Here is an 18,837-nt window from a genome sequence, read left to right as displayed (position 1 = left end):
TTTCAACCACTAGCCCATGCTAATAGGTTCCTTAGAAAGAATAATAAATATTAATAAAGTTTCTGACATGTATTGAGTTCTAATCTTGTTAGGCATGCTATTTAATTCACTATTTCCCTGAATCTTCCCATATAATTTTTATGCATATTTTTGGGAAAATGTGGGGTCCTGAGAGGCTCCCTTACCCCACATCAGCCACTGAGAGGCTCCCTTACCCCAGATCAGCCACGGAGCACACAGATCATCTGGGGTGGGAACCAGGCCGGCCAGCACGTACAGCTGGTGGGCATTGGCCAAGTTTTGTGGAATGTCCATATTATAGAATAATGTGCAAGCTTTAGCACTGATATTCACAAGGATGTTGCACAGTCTGGAAAGTGTCCAGATAAAAGGACAGCATCCAGAATTCTATTTCAGTGGTGTTCTTCCATTTCCACCCACTCGACATGCATCTGTGCTCAAGGGAGGAGGACAGAGGAAAAAAGTTTGACAGCGGTCATCTCTGATAGGCTGAGGCTGAATTTTTGCTTTCACTTCTTCCTTTTTGCAGCTGATTTTAAACAAAGATACATTTTTATTTTATGATTAGGAAAAAGCAAAAGAAAAGCTTTTTCTCTAAAGATGATTTGAATTATGAGCTTGATCGGCCTTGGTTCTGTACTGAGGTCTGAGATGCTCGCCTGTGGGGCTCCCCTGTTGCTCCTGGACTTGCAGAATGGCTGACATTTGAGTGAGAGCCTGGGCCTCAGTCTGCTCCCACTCTTCTGATCTGTGGTGCTAGGGAAGGGGCATCTTCTACTACTAGAGACAAAGAAGGGTCAGTGGAGGGTGTGTGGTTGGCCCTAGTGCTCAGAATATGACAGGGTTTCAGAAGGGGGCTCAGAACCAGGAGGAAGGGCTGTATAGGAAGAGAAAAGGAAGAGAGGATTCTGGCTAAGGCACAGTGGTTTTATGGCCTTGTTTCATCCTCATTTTTGGAAAGAAAGGTAACCTCTTGGTTATTGTTGTTCAGTCACTAAGTCATGTCCAACTCTTTGAGACCCCAAGGACTATAGCCCACAAAGCCCATGGGATTTCCCAGGTGGGAACAGTGGAGTGTATTGCCATTTCCTCCTCCAGGGGGAATCTTCCCAAACCAGGGGTTGAACCTGAGCTTCCTGCATTGGCAGGCAGGCTTTTTACCACTGAGCCACCATGAAAGCCCGGACCTCTTGGTACAATGCTCAAAGCACCTTCACAGACATTTTCTCTCTTTGATTTTGAACCCCAAAATGTCCAGTGCCCCTGAAATGAGTATCTCCATTTTACAGATAGGAAATGGAGGGTGGAAGTTTGGGTTCCCCCAAAGGCCAGCAGGCTTTGAAATGGGCCATGGTCAGAATGTTGATTCAGAAGCATCCGGAGGCGCTACACCTATGGGAGCGAGGGATATCTCAGGGCTGAGCAGAGGGGCCAGTTGAACAGAGATGATACCAGACTACTTCTGCCCAGCCATGGAGCTCACATGGCCCACTGGAGGTGTCCTGTGTGCAGAATTGGCTGGGTCTTTCTAGCCTCGTCTCCATCAGGCATTGGAGGTGGGCTGCCTTTTGGGCAAGGTAGCCCCTGAAGGGGCTAACAGCCAGGACATCAAGCCCTTCCTTGAAGGGCAACCTTGGGGATGCATCTCCGTCTCTATGCCTGGAGACTCAGAAAGTTTGAATGATTTTCCCAGCCTGATGTCACTGGTGCTGGACACCAGACCCAAGACTTCTGAGCTTCATTCCAAAGTGACCTCCGGGGAGAAGCAGACAGCCTGGGCAAGTAGTGTACCCCTGGCAGGAGTCCTGAGCCAGACCAGGGATGGAGTTTCATTTGTGCTTCCAATGCAGGTGTCAAAAGGCTGGAGAGCAGCTGGCACGGGCGGCCCACCTTGGAAAAGGAGCGGGACAAGAACTCTGCACCCCCTCATCGACGGGCGCAGAAGGTCATGATCCGTTCCAGCAGCGACAGCAGCTACATGTCAGGATCTCCCGGGGGCAGTCCCAGCAGCAGTGGAGAGCAGCCACCTTCTGACCTGGAAGTCAGTGTGCACAGCCCCAGCCTGCCCCTGGGGCGGGAACCAGGGGTGCCTCCTGGGGCCTCATCCAGGCACCCCCATGAGAACCTGCCCCTCCCTGCAAGCCAGGGCAGCCACCCGCCACTGAAACTCAAGAAATCCTTTGAGATTTTGGTGAGAAAGCCTACATCTTCCAAGCCTAAGCCCCCACCCAGAAAATACTTTAAAAGTGACAGTGACCCTCAGAAGAGTCTGGAAGAGAGAAAGGACTCCCTGTGCCCTTCTGGACACACCTTGCCCACCTGTGGCCAGGTAAGAGAGGGTTGAGCATTCTCTTGCGCCAAGCAGGGTTGAACTGGGCCTTTAGTAGAGTGTTAGCTGAGGGCAAGGAAGGGGTTTCTCCTCCATCAGAGAGAAGGGGCTGGGCTCAAGCTTAAGGCTAACTTCGGAGAGAGAGCTTTGCAGCTTGGCAGACCTCAGCTGAAGCCCCAGTCTTGCTGAATGACTTCTGCGTTGCCATCCATGACACACTGGAATGCAAGGCTGCTCTCACAGGTCCCTAAGCCTCAGTTTCCTTATCTGTTAATTGGGTCTAAGTTTATTTTAAGTTCTATTTTATTTTATCTTTACAAGCATTAGGGGTTTTAAAAGCTATTTATTTATTTTTGGTAGCACTAGGTCTTCATTGCTGCACAGGCTTTTTTCTAGTTGAGAATAAGCAGGGGCTACTCTCCAATTGTGGTGCGTGAGCTTCTCATTGAAATAGCGGCATGGGCTCTAGGGCATGTGGGCTCAGTAGTTGAGCCTCCTGGGCTCTAGAGCACAGGGTCAGGAGTTGTGGTGTGTGGGCTTTCACATGCTCTGCAGCATGTGAAATCTTCCCGGATCGAGGATCGAACCCAAATCTCAGCAGGCTAATTCTTTACCACTGAGCCACCAGGGAAACCCCAGGATTATTTTTTTATGTGGACCATTTAAAAAGTCTTTATAGGATTTGTTACAATATTGCTTTTTTTGGCCATAAAGCATGTGGGATCTTAGCCCCCTGACCAGGAATTGAACCTATACCCCCTGCATTGGAAGGAAAAGCCCTAACCATTACACTGCCAGGGAAGTCCCTGGGGCTGAATCTAGAGGCTCCCTCCACGGGCTAAGGTGAGGATTCAGAGGAACCAACCGAGCGGATGCCTAACAGGCTCTCAGGCATATGGGTGTTCATTGCTATGAGTTTGTCCCTCACACCCCTGCAGACCTCCGTTTCCTTTCTCTGCAGCTCCATCCCCCTCCCTCACAGGAGGGTAGGCTCACGGCCAGGCAGTTGCTGTATCTTGAGCCTTTATTTAGGCCCGGGTACTGTGCTCTGTCTTAGTTAAGGCTGACAACCATCTGGGGATAAGAGTCCCTTTCATGCAAAGAGAAAGCCGAGGGACTTGCTCAAGTTCACATCGCCTGTGGGTCACTTTATCATTAGGCTTCGCTGTCTTTCACTTCTTCGGCAGATTTCACAGGGTAGGTAGAACTGGGACCTCTGGTAATCCCCTCGAACAGTCCACGATAAGGGTTGGGAAGCTTCAGGAGGAGCAAGAAACCCCAGAGAGGAAGGTGTTGAGTAGGAGGAGTGAGAGAGCGGAGGAGGGAGAGGAAGCCAGGTTACTGAAGAGGAAGTACCCTCTTGCAGAGAGCTGGCAGGATGTGGGCTCATTAGCAATTCGTGGTGGAGTTGCCAGGGGGCTCTGTTCCCCTGCTCCTTTTTTTTTTTTTTTTTTTTTGCTTTCCAAGCAAATGAATATTTTATTAACCTGGTATAAAAAAATTTTAAACACATGGTAGGGTTTTGACCTCAAATTCTTGTGAGGTCTGCTACTGAAATGAACTTACAGCTAGACAGTTTATGAATCTTGAAGATACCTAGTCTTTGTCCAGTTAAGAGTTCAGAACAGACACCCTCACCTTGCGTGCCCCCATTTTAAGCAAACATTTCATTTTCCTTTGAGCCTAAGACCTGTGAGTCCCAGAGGGCAAATTAGGAACAGAGAAGCTGGGAAGCCAGGCTATCTACTTTGTTCCTGGAGACCCAGAGGGGGTCTGTGGGGGTCTCAGGGGCTGCCCTGGTGATGCCCTTGTGCCCTCTGGCCGGGTTGGACCAGGTATGGGGAGGGAGTCTCCCCAGGCAAGGCTGCTGGGGGAGAAGAAGGCAGACAGGGGCTCTGTTGCAGGCAGAAGTCCCCTGTCTTTACCGCCCTGGCTGCTCTTCAGCATCCGTCTCTCCTGCCTGCACCCTCCCCACTTCCGCAGCTGCAATTCTCTGTCCTTCTGCTTTGTCCCACGGGCCCCACAGACCCTTCCACAGCCTTTTACAAAAGCACAGCCAGCACCATAATATTTTCCTGGGTGTTGGGGGTGCAGAGAAGGGGCGACAGCACCATAAAAACAGGGGCTGTTTGCTGCATGTCATTCTTCTTAAAATATCCTCCGCCATGTCTGGGGATTTCTCACTGGGTGTTTTTCTGTTTGGCCCCACTGTGTAATACCTCTCCATTCTTTCCTCCTTTCCTCCCTCCAGGCCCTCCCCCTCCTCCTTTTCCTCTGTCTTTCTGTCCTCTACCCTCCACCTCCTCCAGTCTTTCCTCTCCAGGGTCCCATGACCATTTTCAAGCTTTTATGACAGGCCCAGTGTGTTTTTCACCTACTGTAACTCAAGAGGACTTCCACAACCAAAATGACCTTCAGGATATTTCTTTCAACAGAGGACCAGTTCTCTCCCTTCTAGAAAATCAGCTTCAATGATCACTTTTGGTTAAAAATCACTTTCTCCCCTAAGTCATCTCCTGTCTTCTTTCCTTTCTCTCTCCATCATTCACTACCAAGCACTATGCCAGGAAAAACTATTTACAGCAAAATTCAAGTGAAATCAATCTTACTTCAGGAGCTAATTGAAAAAAAAACCTCCCATGAAGAGGGTGCAGTATCAGGTGTGTTGATGAAAAGACAAAACACATCCGAGTCGTCCAACATGCAAAGTTGCTTTCACTACTGTGGTTGGTACCCAGGGCATCAGCCTATGAAAGTGTCAACCATTCACGGATATACATACGGTGCCGAGTTCCCGGGGTGCAGTTAAATTTCAGACACATGTCATTTTTTTTTTCCTGCGGATGAGTGTCTTAGATACCAACGGTCTGATATTTTAAGCTTCTAATTTCATAACCAAACCTTGCTTTTTTGAAGGACTAGTTCAAGAGACACAATGATTCCTTTGGGTTGGTTGGTTGGTCTCTCGGTGTTTCCAAAGTGCTGCCGTAGAACTCAGTTCTAAATAGGGAACCCTGGGCTGGGACAATGTTTGGTGAACACATTTCTCACTTGTATAGAATTATCCTTCCTAAAGAATGTTTATTGACAAAGTAGATATAAATCTCAGACCACAAATGTTTTCAGTTTCTCTCTTAGTCCCCACATGGTGCTTTTGTTCCTGCTTGTTTCCTTCCTTTTGGAAGGGAGCTCACAGCCTTGTCTAATAGCCAGCCCATCATTCCACCTGACCCTGGAAAGAGCAGAAAAGAGATACCATCAACTGCACTGTGGCAGAGTATTTCCCCTGCAGAAACATGTTGGCAGCGTCTTTCTTTAAATTATATGTTTATTTTGTGGCTGTGCTGGGTCTGTCTGGCTGCAGCGCGGGCTTCTCGTTGCAGTGGCTTCTCTTGCTGCAGAGCACGGGCTCCAGGGCACTCTGGCCTCAGTAGCTGGGCTCATGGGCTTAGTTGCCCTGGGGCATAGGGGATCTTCCCAGACCAGGGATTGAACTCGTGTCCCCTGCATTGCCAGGTGGATTCTTAACCACTGGACCACCAGAGAAGCCCTATACAGCATCATTTTTATATTGGCCTTCTTTTCTTTCTGGGTTGCTGGTCTGCTTTTTGCTTCTACCATGGATGTTTATTTCTCTGGAACACTTTTCCTTGGCTTCTCTGCCTGGAAAGTTCTTACCCTTTGCTCAAGAGCCAGACAAGAAGCACTTCTCCTGAGAAGCTTTCTGCCCCCACTCTGGGACAGAACTGGTGCTGGTCCCTGCCTCTGGGCCCTGGCAACATCTCTTTCATGCTGTATGAAAATCCAAACTCTACTCAAGCATTAGAGAGTGACTTGGTGCTTGGTCCACCTCATCCCTGAACTGGTTTGTGAAGCAGCCAGAGGCCACATCCATGCTTAATGGAAAAACCGTCCTGCCCTAGACTGATCAGGTCTCCCTGGGGGCAGCAGAGGGGAGTGATGGCACAGTTCCAGAGTTTCTGTCATCCTTCGCATCATCCTTTCTAAAGAGCTGAATGTTGTTGTCTGGTCGCTCAGTCATGTCTAGGTCTCTGTGACCTCATGGACTGTAGCCTGCTAGGCTCCTCTGTCGATTCTTCAGGCAAGAATACTGGAGTGGGTAGCCATTTCCTTCTGCAGAGGATATTCCCAATCCAGGGATCAAACCCAGGTCTCCTGCATTGGAAGGTGGATTTTTTTTTTTATTATTAACCACTGAGCCATCAAGGAAGACCGTAAATAACTGAACAATGAATCACAATGTAGAAAGCAACAGATCCAAGTTTTCCTCTAAGGGTTCTAACCTTAACTTAATGAAGACTCGGGAGGCAGATCTTTGCCTCGTTGTCTTCCCCCCTGGGAGGAGGAGGAGTGTGGCCAGATGTCGTGGTACACGAAGCAGCGCCGGCCCCAGTCCGCGCCCCCAGCCCTCTTCTCCCTGTCACAGGGGGCCCAGGATCTTCACATGTGTCAAGTGGGTGAGCCCTTGCCCTGGATGCCAGCTCATGTGTCCAGGAAGCAGAGGGATGCTCTGGGCCTCCAGGAGGTGCCAGCTCCCTGGTCACCCAAGCAGGCAGCGCCATGGAGGAAAGGACCCTCTTGACCACCAGGGCTGCTATTGGACTTCTCATTAAAGCCTCTCGATGTCGGCCCCCCAGTCCCAATCAGAGGGCTCCTTGCTTTCTCACAGCTGGAGGCTACCGTTTTGACACAGTCTCACTTCCTGTTTACACCACAGGAAGCCAGAGAACTGCTGGTACCGCCGCCTCCACAGGAAGACACAGCGGGGAGAACCCCTCACACCGCTGCTGGCCACCCAGGACCTGCAGTCAGGCCACACACGACATTCCTCTCAGAGGGCCAGCCAGGGAGGAGGGCAGCCAGCCCAGGTAGGTCTTCATCTGCCAGGAGGAGGGACCTTCTCGGTCAAGGTCCAGCACTAGGGGTAGACTGTCTGGAGCGTTAGAGCGTCCTGCATGGCTGGACAGCTGGACCTGGGCTGGTGAGCAGTCAGGGTGGAAACCTCTTGGCTGGAGAAGTGATGCTGTGATGCAGGGGGTGGGGGGAAGCACAGTGGTGATGGGAGGAATGTGGGCCAATCCAGAGAGTCAGCTGGAGAAGGGAGCCCTTGGGAAAGGTCCCAGACACACCTACCCAACCACAGCGAGCGGCCGCTGCTTCCCGGGTGACAGCCTTCTAGAAAGCTGCTTCCAGCATTTCCAAGTCTGGGGATGTGGGTCAGAGAGGCATGAGTGAATAGCAGCTTGCTGGTGGTCACCAACCCCATGTGGGGGATGGCCGGGGTGCCCCTGAAAGTGCTGAGATGTGAGCTGAATATTTAGAGCTTTGATGACAGAGGATGGGATTTGGGGTCAGGGAGACCAGGGTGGGAAACCTGGCTCTGTCCTTCACCAGTGTGATTTGGGGCAACTCAACTTTTTTGTGTGTGAGCCTCAGTTGTCTCATCAGCAAGTGGGAAATCACACAGAACCCCAACGGGTGACTCAGTTCAGTAAGTGTATATTCAATGCTGCCTTCAAGAGTCCCTGTACTGGCTTCTGGGGAAGGAGCAAGGCAGAGGAAGAGACAGACACTGGGAGAGAGAGACACACAGAGAGAAAGAGAGAGAGATGAGAATGAATGTGAAGGAGAATGAGAGAAAGAAGACAGACCAGTCCAGCAAGGAGCTCCCAGTAGTGGTAGTGGCAGAATCAGCTGCCGCTGCTACTGCTGCTAAGTTGCTTCAGTCGTGTCTGACTCTGTGCAGCCCCATAGATGGCAGCCCACCAGGCTCCCCCGTCCCTGGGATTCTCCAGGCAAGAACACTGGAGTGGGTTGCCACTTCCTTCTCCAGGCAGAATTGGCTACACACTTACATATTTATTGCTCAACCTGTTTGAGTAGCACTACATGTAAATGGCCACCCACTCCAGTATTCTTGACTGGGGAACCCATGGACGTAGGAGCCTGGTGGGCTACAGTCCATGGTGTTTACAAAAGAGTCCAACGTGACTTAGCAACTAAATAACAGTAACCACGTGCAAAGCACACAGAAGGCTCTTGGAGGTCCAGGAACGCTGTGAATGGAAATACCTGGCACATCTCTCCTGGAGCAGGGGCCCTACTACTGGAGGCTCCTCCTCACCCCTTAGTCAGCCCAACTGAGGAACACACCAGGGATCATCTCAGTGGTCTACCAACAAGAGCTCCTCGCCCCAGTGTGCATAGGGCTCTCACGCAGAATGTCTGACAGCTGAGTCTTACAACAGGCCTTACAGCAGAGCATAAATGCAGGACCAGGCTGAGAGGGCCAGACACACTTGGTAAAGTCCCAGAGTCAGTACTAACCACCCCGGCCTCTGGGATAGTGCAGAAGTTCTCCTTGGGATCTTCCAGGCTTAATGCCCTGCATGGTTGTGTAGCTTGAGGGCTGGCATTGGAACAAGAGGCAGGAGGAATGAATGTCTTCTTTACACTGGGCTGAATTCTGATACCAGGCACCGCCCAGAGCATGGCACCAGAACAGTGAGACCTGGGGTGACCGAAGGGCCACACATAAACTTGGCTTCTCGGCTGTGCAGGACTTGGGGGCCAGCCTCCCTCTGTCCCTGGGAAAGAGTGGCTAGTGGCAGAGCTTCCCCTGTTCTGGCTTCCTCAAGATGGGCTTCCAAGAAAGACCGACATATGCTCCCCTTCTTCTGACCCCAGTGGTGAGGGGCTGAACTTGACTGGGCGTGCCTGATAAAGCAGGCTGGAAGGACCTATGGGGCTGCCCCAATGCCAACACCCAGGCTCATCCCAGATGTATTAAATCAGACCTAGTATATTTTAGATCCTCCAGTTTCCAGTGTGCAGCCCAGTTTGGGGAATCACTGGTACAGAGCTTCTTTCTCCCTGGAGCCTTCTCATCTCTCATTGACTCTTTGGGCTGGGAACGCTCCTTTGCCGAGCAAGCTGGTTAAATCTTCAAGTAGCAAACCGACATGACTTCAGGGACCAGATGATACTTTAATGTGTGAAATGCTGGCTGGGTGAGAGAGAGGCTGTAACCCCATTGAGCTGGGTTGCAACCTGTCTGAAGTCCTTCACACCTGCATTGCTTTTCAATGATGTGGGTGGTCCAAACCAATTAAGGCTGTCAATGTGTGACCTATGGCTTAAAAGTTTAAATGGTAAGAGAATTGAGAGTTGCTTTGACCTTTAAAGTTTTAATGAGTTATCCAAGAGGCTACTTAGTACAGTAAGTCTGCGACATACGAATGAGTTCCGTTCTGAGAGCACATTTGTGAATTCAATTTTTTCCTAAGTCCAACAAAGTTAGCCTAGGTACCTAGCTAACACAGTCTGCTACATAGTACTGTACTGTAATGGATTTATAATATTTTTCACAAAAATAATGCATAAAAAATAAACACAAATATAAAACATTTTAAATCTGGCAGTAGAGTACCTTGAACAGTACAATAGTGCCAGCTACATCACCACTGCTTTTATGCTTGCTTCCAGACATTCTGGGCTTGAAATAAAGACACTGCACTACCGTTCTCTCTACAGTCCTACACAGTAAAGTGTGCACAAGCACAACCACTTGTAGAGGATGCACACATGTGACTATGTACACCAGACATATGAACTAACTCGCGTGATTGGACATGAGAACACACATTTGTATCTCTGAAAGTTCACAACTTGAAGGTTCGTATGGAGGGGACTTACAAAAGGACACAAAAGTGGAAAGGACACAAAAGTGGGGAGTCAGGAGATGGGGGTCTTGGCTCTGCCAACAGGTGACCCCTTATCCTTGTGAATATTGGGTTCCTCAATTACACAGTGTCAGAGATTAGACTAGGTATTCTGTGGGAACCCTTCTAGCTGTAAAACGCTAGGATGCTGTGGTATTAACTCATGCCTCTGGTCCCCTGGTTCTGTGTGTGCTTCAGCCAGGTGATAGTACCTGGGGTAGCAGCTTACCCAGGTAGGGATCCCCCACTCTGCTCATCTCCTCCCCTAGAATCCTTGCTGTTCATCTTTGAAAGTAGAACTTAGGAGGAAAACCCACAATGAGGTGTAACACACAGCTCTGGCCTTCTTTCTACCCCCTAGGGACGCAAACGTCCCCAGTAAAACACCCATTGCTTAGGAGACAGGCTCGGATGGACTATAGCCTTGAGACCACAGCCGAAGACCCCTGGGTTAGAATTTCTGACTGCATCAAAAATCTCTTTAGCCCCATCATGAGTGAGAACCACAGCCACATGCCGCTGCAGCCCGACGCCCCGCTGGGTGAGGAAGATGGGATGCGGGGCCACCCAGATGGGGCTGCCGCGAAGCTGGACACCACCAGTGGTGGTCCCAAAGCTTACAAGCCAGCGGGTGGCAGCACCATGAAGAAGGGTCCTCCAGTAGCCCCCAAGCCAGCCTGGTTTCGCCAAAGCTTGAAAGGTTTGAGGAATCGTGTTCCAGACTCCAGGCGAGAGATGGCCACCTCCTGCCAGCCGACCCCCACCTCCAGGGAACGCCCTGGGCCACCCCTGCGGGCTTCGTCCTCCATCAAGCAGAGGATCAGCTCCTTTGAAACCTTCGGCTCTGCTCACCCGCCTGACAGAGGAGCCCAGAGACTGAGCCTCCAGGCCTCCAGCTCCTTGGGCGAAGCAGCAGAACTTCCTGGGAAGCAAGAGAGAGAGTGGGCTTCTGGTCCCCCGGGGCGAGGGGCTCCCCCCACCACGGAGCAGCAGCGGCCAGAGCCAGAGCATCTGCCCCCCGCCTCCCCGGCCACCTCAGAGGCCAGCGACCCCGGCATGTCAGGGCGCCCTCCCCTGGAAGAGCAGCCCGGTCAGAAAACCCTCTCCTCCGACCCCGACCCTCTCTCAAGGCTGCTGGCGACACAGATGGAGGGAACCCGAGGCCCAGTGGTCAAGATGCCAAGTCAGCGGGCTCGGAGCTTCCCCCTGAGCCGGACCCAGTCCTGCGAGATGAAGCCCCTGGACGAAAAGACCAGTAAACTCTACTCCATTAGCAGCCAAGTGTCCTCGGCCGTCATGAAGTCCCTGCTGTGCCTCCCGTCTTCCCTCTCGTTCGGCCAGACCCCCTGCAGCCCCAAAGAAGGGGTGTTGTCTCCCACAGCATTCAGCGAAGACCCCACAAACAGTTCTGCTGAAGTTTCTGCCTCGGACACCAGCTTCTCTCTCAAGTGAGTGTCTCTGTCCAGTGTTCACCTCTCTCATCTTTCATCCTCTTACAATCCTGTGTCTTTAAAAAGTTTCTCAGGTTTGCTAAAGGATTGTTCCACCTGTTCTGTCTGTCTCTTTTTCACATGTTTATTTTATTTTTTGGCTGCACTGGGTCTCCATTGCTTTGCAAAGGCTTTTCTCTAGTTGTGGTGCATGGGCTTCTCACTGCAGTGACTTCTCTTGTGGCAGAGCATGGGCTTTAGGCACATGAGCTTCAGTAGTTGTGGTTCAAAGGCTCTAGAGCATAGGCTCAGTAGTTGTGGCAAACAGACTTAGTTGCCCTGTGGCACGTGGGATCTTCCCAGACCAGGGATTGAGTCCGTGTGCCTTGCAATGCAAGGTGCATTCTTAACCACTGGACCACCAAGGAAGGTGCCACCTGTTCTTATGAGCATACATGTGTGTGTGAGAGAGAGAGAGAGTGTGTGGGTGTGAGAGTGTATGGGTCTTGTGAGTGTGTGGGTGAGTATGTGGGTGTGTGTGAGAGAGAGAGGGGCCATCACTCTTGGTGGTCATATAGACGCAGATTTGCCCAAAGCATCAGCTATACTCCAGGGTGACGTTTTGAATACAGACTTCAGACACACCACAATCTGTGATTTCAGATTCCAGATCTTGGCATTTCATAACCACGTGACCACAGACAAGTTTCCCCACCTCCCTGAGCCCCAGTGTCTGTATCTCTGTGGTGAAGGGATCCTAGTTTCTATTCATAGACTTGTGGCATGTACTTGTTGAATGAACATTAGCACCTTCCGGGAATACAGTAGGTATGCAAAGACTGTTAGCTCTTGTTAGCATCACGACTCATACTGTGTGCTTCTCCCCCCTGCCAAGCCTTTCAGAGCTGAGAGAATACACGGAAGGTCTCAGTGAGTCCACGGAAGCCAACGACTGTGACCACTGCGCCTCTCAGCCCGGTCAGTCGGTTATCTCCTTGCTGAGCACAGAGGAACTAAAGAAGCTCATAGAGGAAGTGAAGGTGCTGGACGAAGCTACATTAAAGGTAGGTTTCTTTTTTAATGGGCATTTACAGAGATGAAGGGCTTTCCAGGTGACATGAGTGGTTAAGAACCCACCTGCCAATGCAGGAGACATTAAGAGGCGTCGGTTTGATCCCTGGATCGGGGAGAGCCCCTGGAAAAGGGAATGGGAACCCACTCCAGTACTCTTACCTGCAGAACCCCATGGATGAGGAGCCTGGTGGGCTACAGTCCATGGGTCTCAGAGTTGGACATGACTGAGTGACTTAGCACTTACAGGGATGAAGGCCTTGCTCAGAGCAGCGTGGTCACCTCAGTTAGGTCGGAGGAAAAGCAACCCATGTAGCCCTGGTATCCCTGAAGTCAAACAGTGGTTCCCAGGGGCAGATACCAGAGTGGGATTGTGCCCTACCCAGGGCAGAGGGGTGCTGTAGCACTGGACCAAAATCAGACCTTCCAGTATAGGGAGCTTTGTAGCTCATGAAGTGATTTCAATCAGAGTTGTATCTTTCTGATCATTTAATAAAGGAGAAAGGTGAGGTTCAAGTTCGCAGAGTCAAAGTTTTCTATCTCCACGTTCCCCTGGCTGCCTGCCTGGCCTGCATCTCCAGGGTGATGCTGCTTGCGAGTGACCTGTCCATCATAAATTCTGAGTTCTTGCCTGAAGATTTGCCCTGCTCACTGAGAGGTGACTGATCCCAGGACTTGCAAAGGCTCCCACACTCAGTCAAGTCATTCTGAAAGTCCCACTTCCCCTATGCCTTCTGAGCATGACCCAAAAGTGTGTGGAAAGGAAGTGGTCAGGCAGAGCTGAGGCTCATTCAGCTCAGATGAGCACAGCCTCATGGGCCTTGCATCCGTCTGGGAGGCCCCAGTTCACGAAGGCTGTTTATACTGGAATTATCCAGACTGACTGGGAGGAGAGGGTAAGGAGGCATCACAGCCAACGTTCCCTACGGCAGAGGTCCCCAGCCTCCAGGTTCTAATGCCTGATGATCGGAGATGGAGCTGATGTAATGGTAATAGAAATAAAGTACACAGTAAATGTAGTGTACTTGGATCACCCTGAAACCATCACCCTCCCCCAGTCTGTGGGGAAATGGTCTTTTATGAAACTGGTTCAGTTCAGTTCAGTTCAGTTCAGTTCAGTCGCTCAGTCATGTCTGACTCTTTGCGACCTCATGAATCGCAGCACGCCAGGCCTCCTTGTCCATCACCAACTCCCGGAGTTCACTCAGATCCACGTCCTTCGAGTAGGTGATGCCATCCAGCCATCTCATCCTCTGTCGTCCCCTTCTCCTCCTGCGCCCAATCCCTCCCAGCATCAGAGTCTTTTCCAATGAGTCAACTCTTCGCATGAGGTGGCCAAAGTACAGGAGTTTCAGCTTCAGCATCATTCCCTCCAAAGAAATCCCAGGGTTGATCTCCTTCAGAATGGACTGGTTGGATCTCCTTGCAGTCCAAGGGACTCTCAAGAGTCTTCTCCAACACCACAGTTCAAAAGCATCAATTCTTCGGCACTCAGCTTTCTTCACAGTCCAGCTCTCACATCCATACATGACCACTGGAGAAACCATAGCCTTGACTAGACAGACCTTTGTTGGCAAAGTAATATCTCTGCTTTTGAATATGCTATCTAGGTTGGTCATAACTTTTCTTCCAAGGAGTAAGCATCTTTTAATTTCATGGCTGCAGTCACCATCTGCAGTGATTTTGGAGCCCAAAAAAATAAAGTCTGCCACTGTTTCCACTGTTTCCCCATCTATTTCCCATGAAGTGATGGGACCAGATGCCATGATCTTCATTTTCTGAATGTTGAGCTTTAAGCCAACTTTTTTCACTCTCCTCTTTCACTTTCATCAAAAGGCTTTTTAGTTCCTCTTTACTTTCTGCCATAAGGGTTGGTCCCTGGTGCCAAAAAGGTTGGGGACTGCTGCCCTAGATCAAGGGCATGGGTGAGCCTGAGAAGATGTCCTGAGCCTCTGAGGCTCTTGCTTATCACCTGTGCACTGGCACCATCTTACCCAGAGCCTGATTTCAACAAAATAACACAGGCTAAGCTATGGTTTTTCCAGTAGTCATGTACAGATGTGAGAGTTGGACCATAAAGAAGGCTAACACTGAAGAATTGATGCTTTCAAGTTGTGGTGCTGGAGAAGACTCTTGAGAGTCCCTTGGACTGCAAGGAGATCGAACCAATCAATTCTAAAGGAAATCAACCCTTGAATATTCATTGGAAAGTCTGAAACTGATGCTGAAACTGAAGTTCCAATACTTGGGCCACCTGATGTGAAGAGCCAACTCACTGGAAGAGACCCTGATACTGGGAAAGATTGAGGGCAGGAGGAGAAGGGGACGACAGGATGAGATGGTTGTATAGGATTCAGTGAACATTATTTTGAAAAAATTCCGGGAGATGGTGAAGGACGGGGAAGCGTGGCATGCTGCAGTCCATGGGGTCGCAAAGAGTCGACATGACTTGGCCACTGAACAACAGCAACAAAGTGCTGTATAAAATACATAGCTGTCCTGCTTTGGGCCTCCCTGGGAGGAGAGTATTTACTTTTAAACTTGACAAAGGGCTCTTACAAGGCAAGTAAGCTGATGCCTGGGGACAAGTTGGGAGATTTGGGCCAGTGCTGCAGTAGAGGTGGGGACAGTGAAGTCCATTCATCCCTTCATCCTCCCCTGGGTCTTGGGGACTCCAGTTCAAAGGCTCATGGAGCCAGCGGCATGGCAGAGGCTCTGGTGGTGCCAGAGCAAGTGAATTTTTGATGTAAGTTTGTTCCTTTATGCCAGGGCACAAACTGGTAGCCTGAGAGCCTGCAGGTGTATTGTATTTGGTCTGTTTGGTGATTGTCTAAAAAGTATTATATTGTGTGTGTGTGTGTGGTTGCTAAGTCATGTCTGACTCTTTGCGACCCCATGGTCTGTAGCCTGCCAGGCTCCTCTGTCCATGGAAGTCTCCAGGCAAGAATACTGGAGTGGGCAGCCATTCCCTTCTCCAGGGGGTCTTCCTGACCCAGGGATCCAACCAAGTCTCCTACATTGCAGGCAGATTCTTTATCATCTGAGTCACCAGGGAAGCCCCGTATTATATTAATATTCTAAATATCATCAAACCCGAATCAAAACCTGGATTCTGGCTTCCCTCTCTCTTTTTCTTTTTAAATATTTATTTATTTGGCTGTGTCAGATCTTAGCCATGGCTCACAGACTCTTTAGTTGTAGCTTGCAGGCTTAGTTGCCCTGTGGCTTGTAGGATTTTAGTTCCCCGACCAGGAATGGAACCCACGTTCCCTGCATTGCAAGACAGATCCTTAACCACTGGACCATTAGGGAAGTCCCCTGGCTTCTCTCTTTTTATAAAGGGCATGAATGGTCCTGGAGCACTGGTCTGCATTCCTAGGAGCAGAGTGTCCTCTTGAGCCAATGTGCTCTCAGTTCTCTCTAGTTCCCCTCTCTCTCACATCTGCCCCTTTTGCTCTTTTAATCTGCCTGGGCCCTGGATGCACTTGAGTTTGAGACCCACCACCACCATTGAGACCAGACGAGGGTCTCTGACTTTAGACACTACAGAGGGATTGTTCTGACTCCAGTGAGCCCAGGTCCAGGCTGGGAAGTACTCTGTGTGTGTGTGTGTGTGTGTGTGTGTGTGCCTGGGTGGGCGTGTGTGTGTGTGTGTGTGTGTGTGTACGCATGTGTGTTCTAGGATGAGAAGCCAGCTGGTTTCCTTAATGCTGCTGCTGTGCCCCACGGAGCAGCAGGTATAAAAACAGAGCAGCCAACTCTCGCAAAACTGCACCACTCCAGCTTTGCTGACCCAGAGTTCTCCAGGCTGACCCCATCCCACACCAGATGGCAGAGCTGTGTTGTCCCAACTTCGATTTCCAGCTGACTCAGTAGCACCCAACCCCATCTATACAGATGTGGGTGTGGATGGGTGCACAGGAGAGGAAAAGAACTCTACAGGTTGCCTTACAGGCATTTTCTTTTTTCTTTTGAGCTTCCCATGACTTCCCAGAAAGTTTTCTTTTTCTAAATAATGAGATGGGTTTGATATAACTGGGAACGTGGACAAGCTGCGATTTGAGAGCAGATCAACCTGATGTTACGCTTCCCAGGTGGCGCTAGTGGTAAAGCATCGGCTTGCCAGTGCCAGAGATACAAGAGACGTGGGTTCGAACTCTGGGTCAGGAAGATCCCCTGGAGTAAGAAGTGGCCACCCACTTCGGTATTCTTGCCTGGAGAATCCCATGGGCAGAGGAGCCTGGTGGGCTACAGTCCATGAGGTTGCAAAGAGTCAGACATGATTAAGCACACACACAGCCTGATGTCAAAACACTTGTTAAATCTTGATCTTCCGTAGTTTTATTAAACTTGAACAGAGGGGAAGAAAAATACTTGCTAAATTGTTCATGCTGTTGCAATACAATGTTTTTTAATACATATATTTTCCTTCTACAGCAATTAGACAGCATCCATGTCACCATCTTGCACAAGGAGGAAGGGGCTGGCCTTGGGTTCAGCTTGGCGGGAGGAGCAGATCTAGAAAACAAAGTGATCACGGTGAGTGGCCTAGTCATGGGGTTCATCAGAGCCGGAGGCAATGACCCTTGGAGGGGGGAGCACTTATCAGGAGGGGGAATCAGAGGAATGCATAACTCCAGGCCCTGGGCAGGTTACTGCAGGAGTTTAAGATACTTAGAGAAGCATAGATACTTAACCACTGGACCACGAGGGAAGTCCCATGATCCTTAACTTTAAAAAGGTCTCTGTGTACACAAAACAACTTTAATTTACCAAAAAAAATCTGAATCACTCATGGAACTTTAAAAAATATTACAGACATCTCAGCCTCACCCCAGAGCTGTTTTATCAGAATATCTTGAAGTCAAAGCCTTAATGCCTCCATTTTTGAAGGTCCTGGGGAGACGTTTAAAAAATTCCAGCACAGTAAATGTCGCTGCATTGAAGTGAAGTGAAGTGAAGGTTGCTCAATCATGTCTGACTCTTTGCAACCCCATGGACTATACAGTCCACGGAATTCTCCAGGCCAGAATACTGGAGTGGGTAGCCTTTCCCTTCTCCAGGGGATCTTCCCAACCCAGGAATCGAACCCAGCTCTCCCACATTGCAGGCAGATTCTTTCCCTGCTGAGCCACCAGGGAAGCCCAAGAATACTAGAGTGGATAGCCTATCCCTTCTCCAGGGGATCTTCCCAACCCAGGAGTCAAACCGGGGTCTCCTGCATTGCAGGCGATTCTTTACCAACTGAACTATCAGGTTAATTGAACATTATGGGAATTTCATCTCAACAACAATAAAACAGTAAGAAAATTCAAAACAAATTTTTTCAGTGTCATGTCTCTTTTGGAAATAGAGATAAGTAACCTACTAGTCATCTACATTTAAAAATGTTTTTTAACTTTATAAGCCACTGGGCTTCCCTGGTGGCTCAGACAGTAAAGAATATGCCTGCAATGCAGGAGACCTGCCCAGGTTTGATCCCTGGGTCAGGAAGATTCCCTGGAGTAGGAAATGGCAACCCACTCCAGCATTCTTGCCTGGAGAATCCCATGGGCAGAGAAGCCTGGAAATCTACAGTCCATAGGGCCACAAAGAATCGGCTACGACTGAGCAACCAACATTTTATCTTATTATTGGTGTATAATTGCTTTACGATGTTGTGTTAGTTTCTGCTATACGACAAAGCGAATCAGGTATAGGTATACATATATGTGTGTGTATATATATATATATATATATATATATATATATATATACATGTATACATATATACATCGTTCTTGGATGTCCCTCCCAACTCCCCACCCCATCCCACCCATCTAGGTCATCACAGAGCACTGACCTGAGCTCCCTGTGCTTGACATACATATGCCACCAATGTTTAGACAAGAATGATTTATGACCACAGGAGCCTTTGCCGAAGGCTTTACAGGAAGGATTGAAGGCCTGGCTGTGACACATAGCACAGCACATCCAGATGGAAAGACAGAAAGAGACCTTGGGCAGGCAGGTGTGGTACAGGAGGCAGTTTTCCTGGGTTTGCCCGCTGGGAGATGGGTGTGTTAACATGGACGGTGGTGAAGCAGATCTGACGGTTGGCGGCAGGCAGTGGGGCTCAGCTGGAAAGGTCAGGAAGCTGTTTCTGTTGCTATTCACAGAGCACAGCTCAGGATGTGCCCGAAGCTTCAGGTCTCAAGGTCCAGCCCCCTGTTCTTGCAGGACCAGCTGGTACCCAGAGTAACTT

At 49.8% G+C, this 18,837-nt stretch overlaps 1 protein-coding gene across 4 annotated transcripts in view; it reads left to right on the top strand.

Annotated features, from left to right (window-relative positions):
- IL16 (interleukin 16) overlaps positions 1-18,837 on the top strand; it is a 113,868-nt gene that overhangs the window by 89,106 nt on the left and 5,925 nt on the right. For 3 of the 4 annotated variants that reach the window (XM_040257392.1, XM_040257393.1, XM_040257394.1), the window contains exons 12-16: positions 1,872-2,350; positions 7,089-7,239; positions 10,454-11,540; positions 12,418-12,586; positions 17,031-17,132. In XM_040257392.1, coding sequence (XP_040113326.1) covers positions 1,872-2,350; positions 7,089-7,239; positions 10,454-11,540; positions 12,418-12,586; positions 17,031-17,132 — 1,988 coding nt within the window. Of the gene's footprint in view, positions 1-1,871; positions 2,351-7,088; positions 7,240-7,261; positions 7,353-10,453; positions 11,541-12,417; positions 12,587-17,030; positions 17,133-18,837 lie in introns of those variants that run through there. The other variant, XM_040257395.1, reaches the window with a different exon arrangement.

This window comes from Oryx dammah, unplaced genomic scaffold (genome assembly GCF_014754425.2).
Source record: "Oryx dammah isolate SB20612 unplaced genomic scaffold, SCBI_Odam_1.1 HiC_scaffold_16, whole genome shotgun sequence".
Classification (NCBI taxonomy): domain Eukaryota; kingdom Metazoa; phylum Chordata; class Mammalia; order Artiodactyla; family Bovidae; genus Oryx; species Oryx dammah.
Note: the sequence above shows the minus strand (reverse complement) of the source record. Positions and strands in the feature narration are given on the sequence as shown.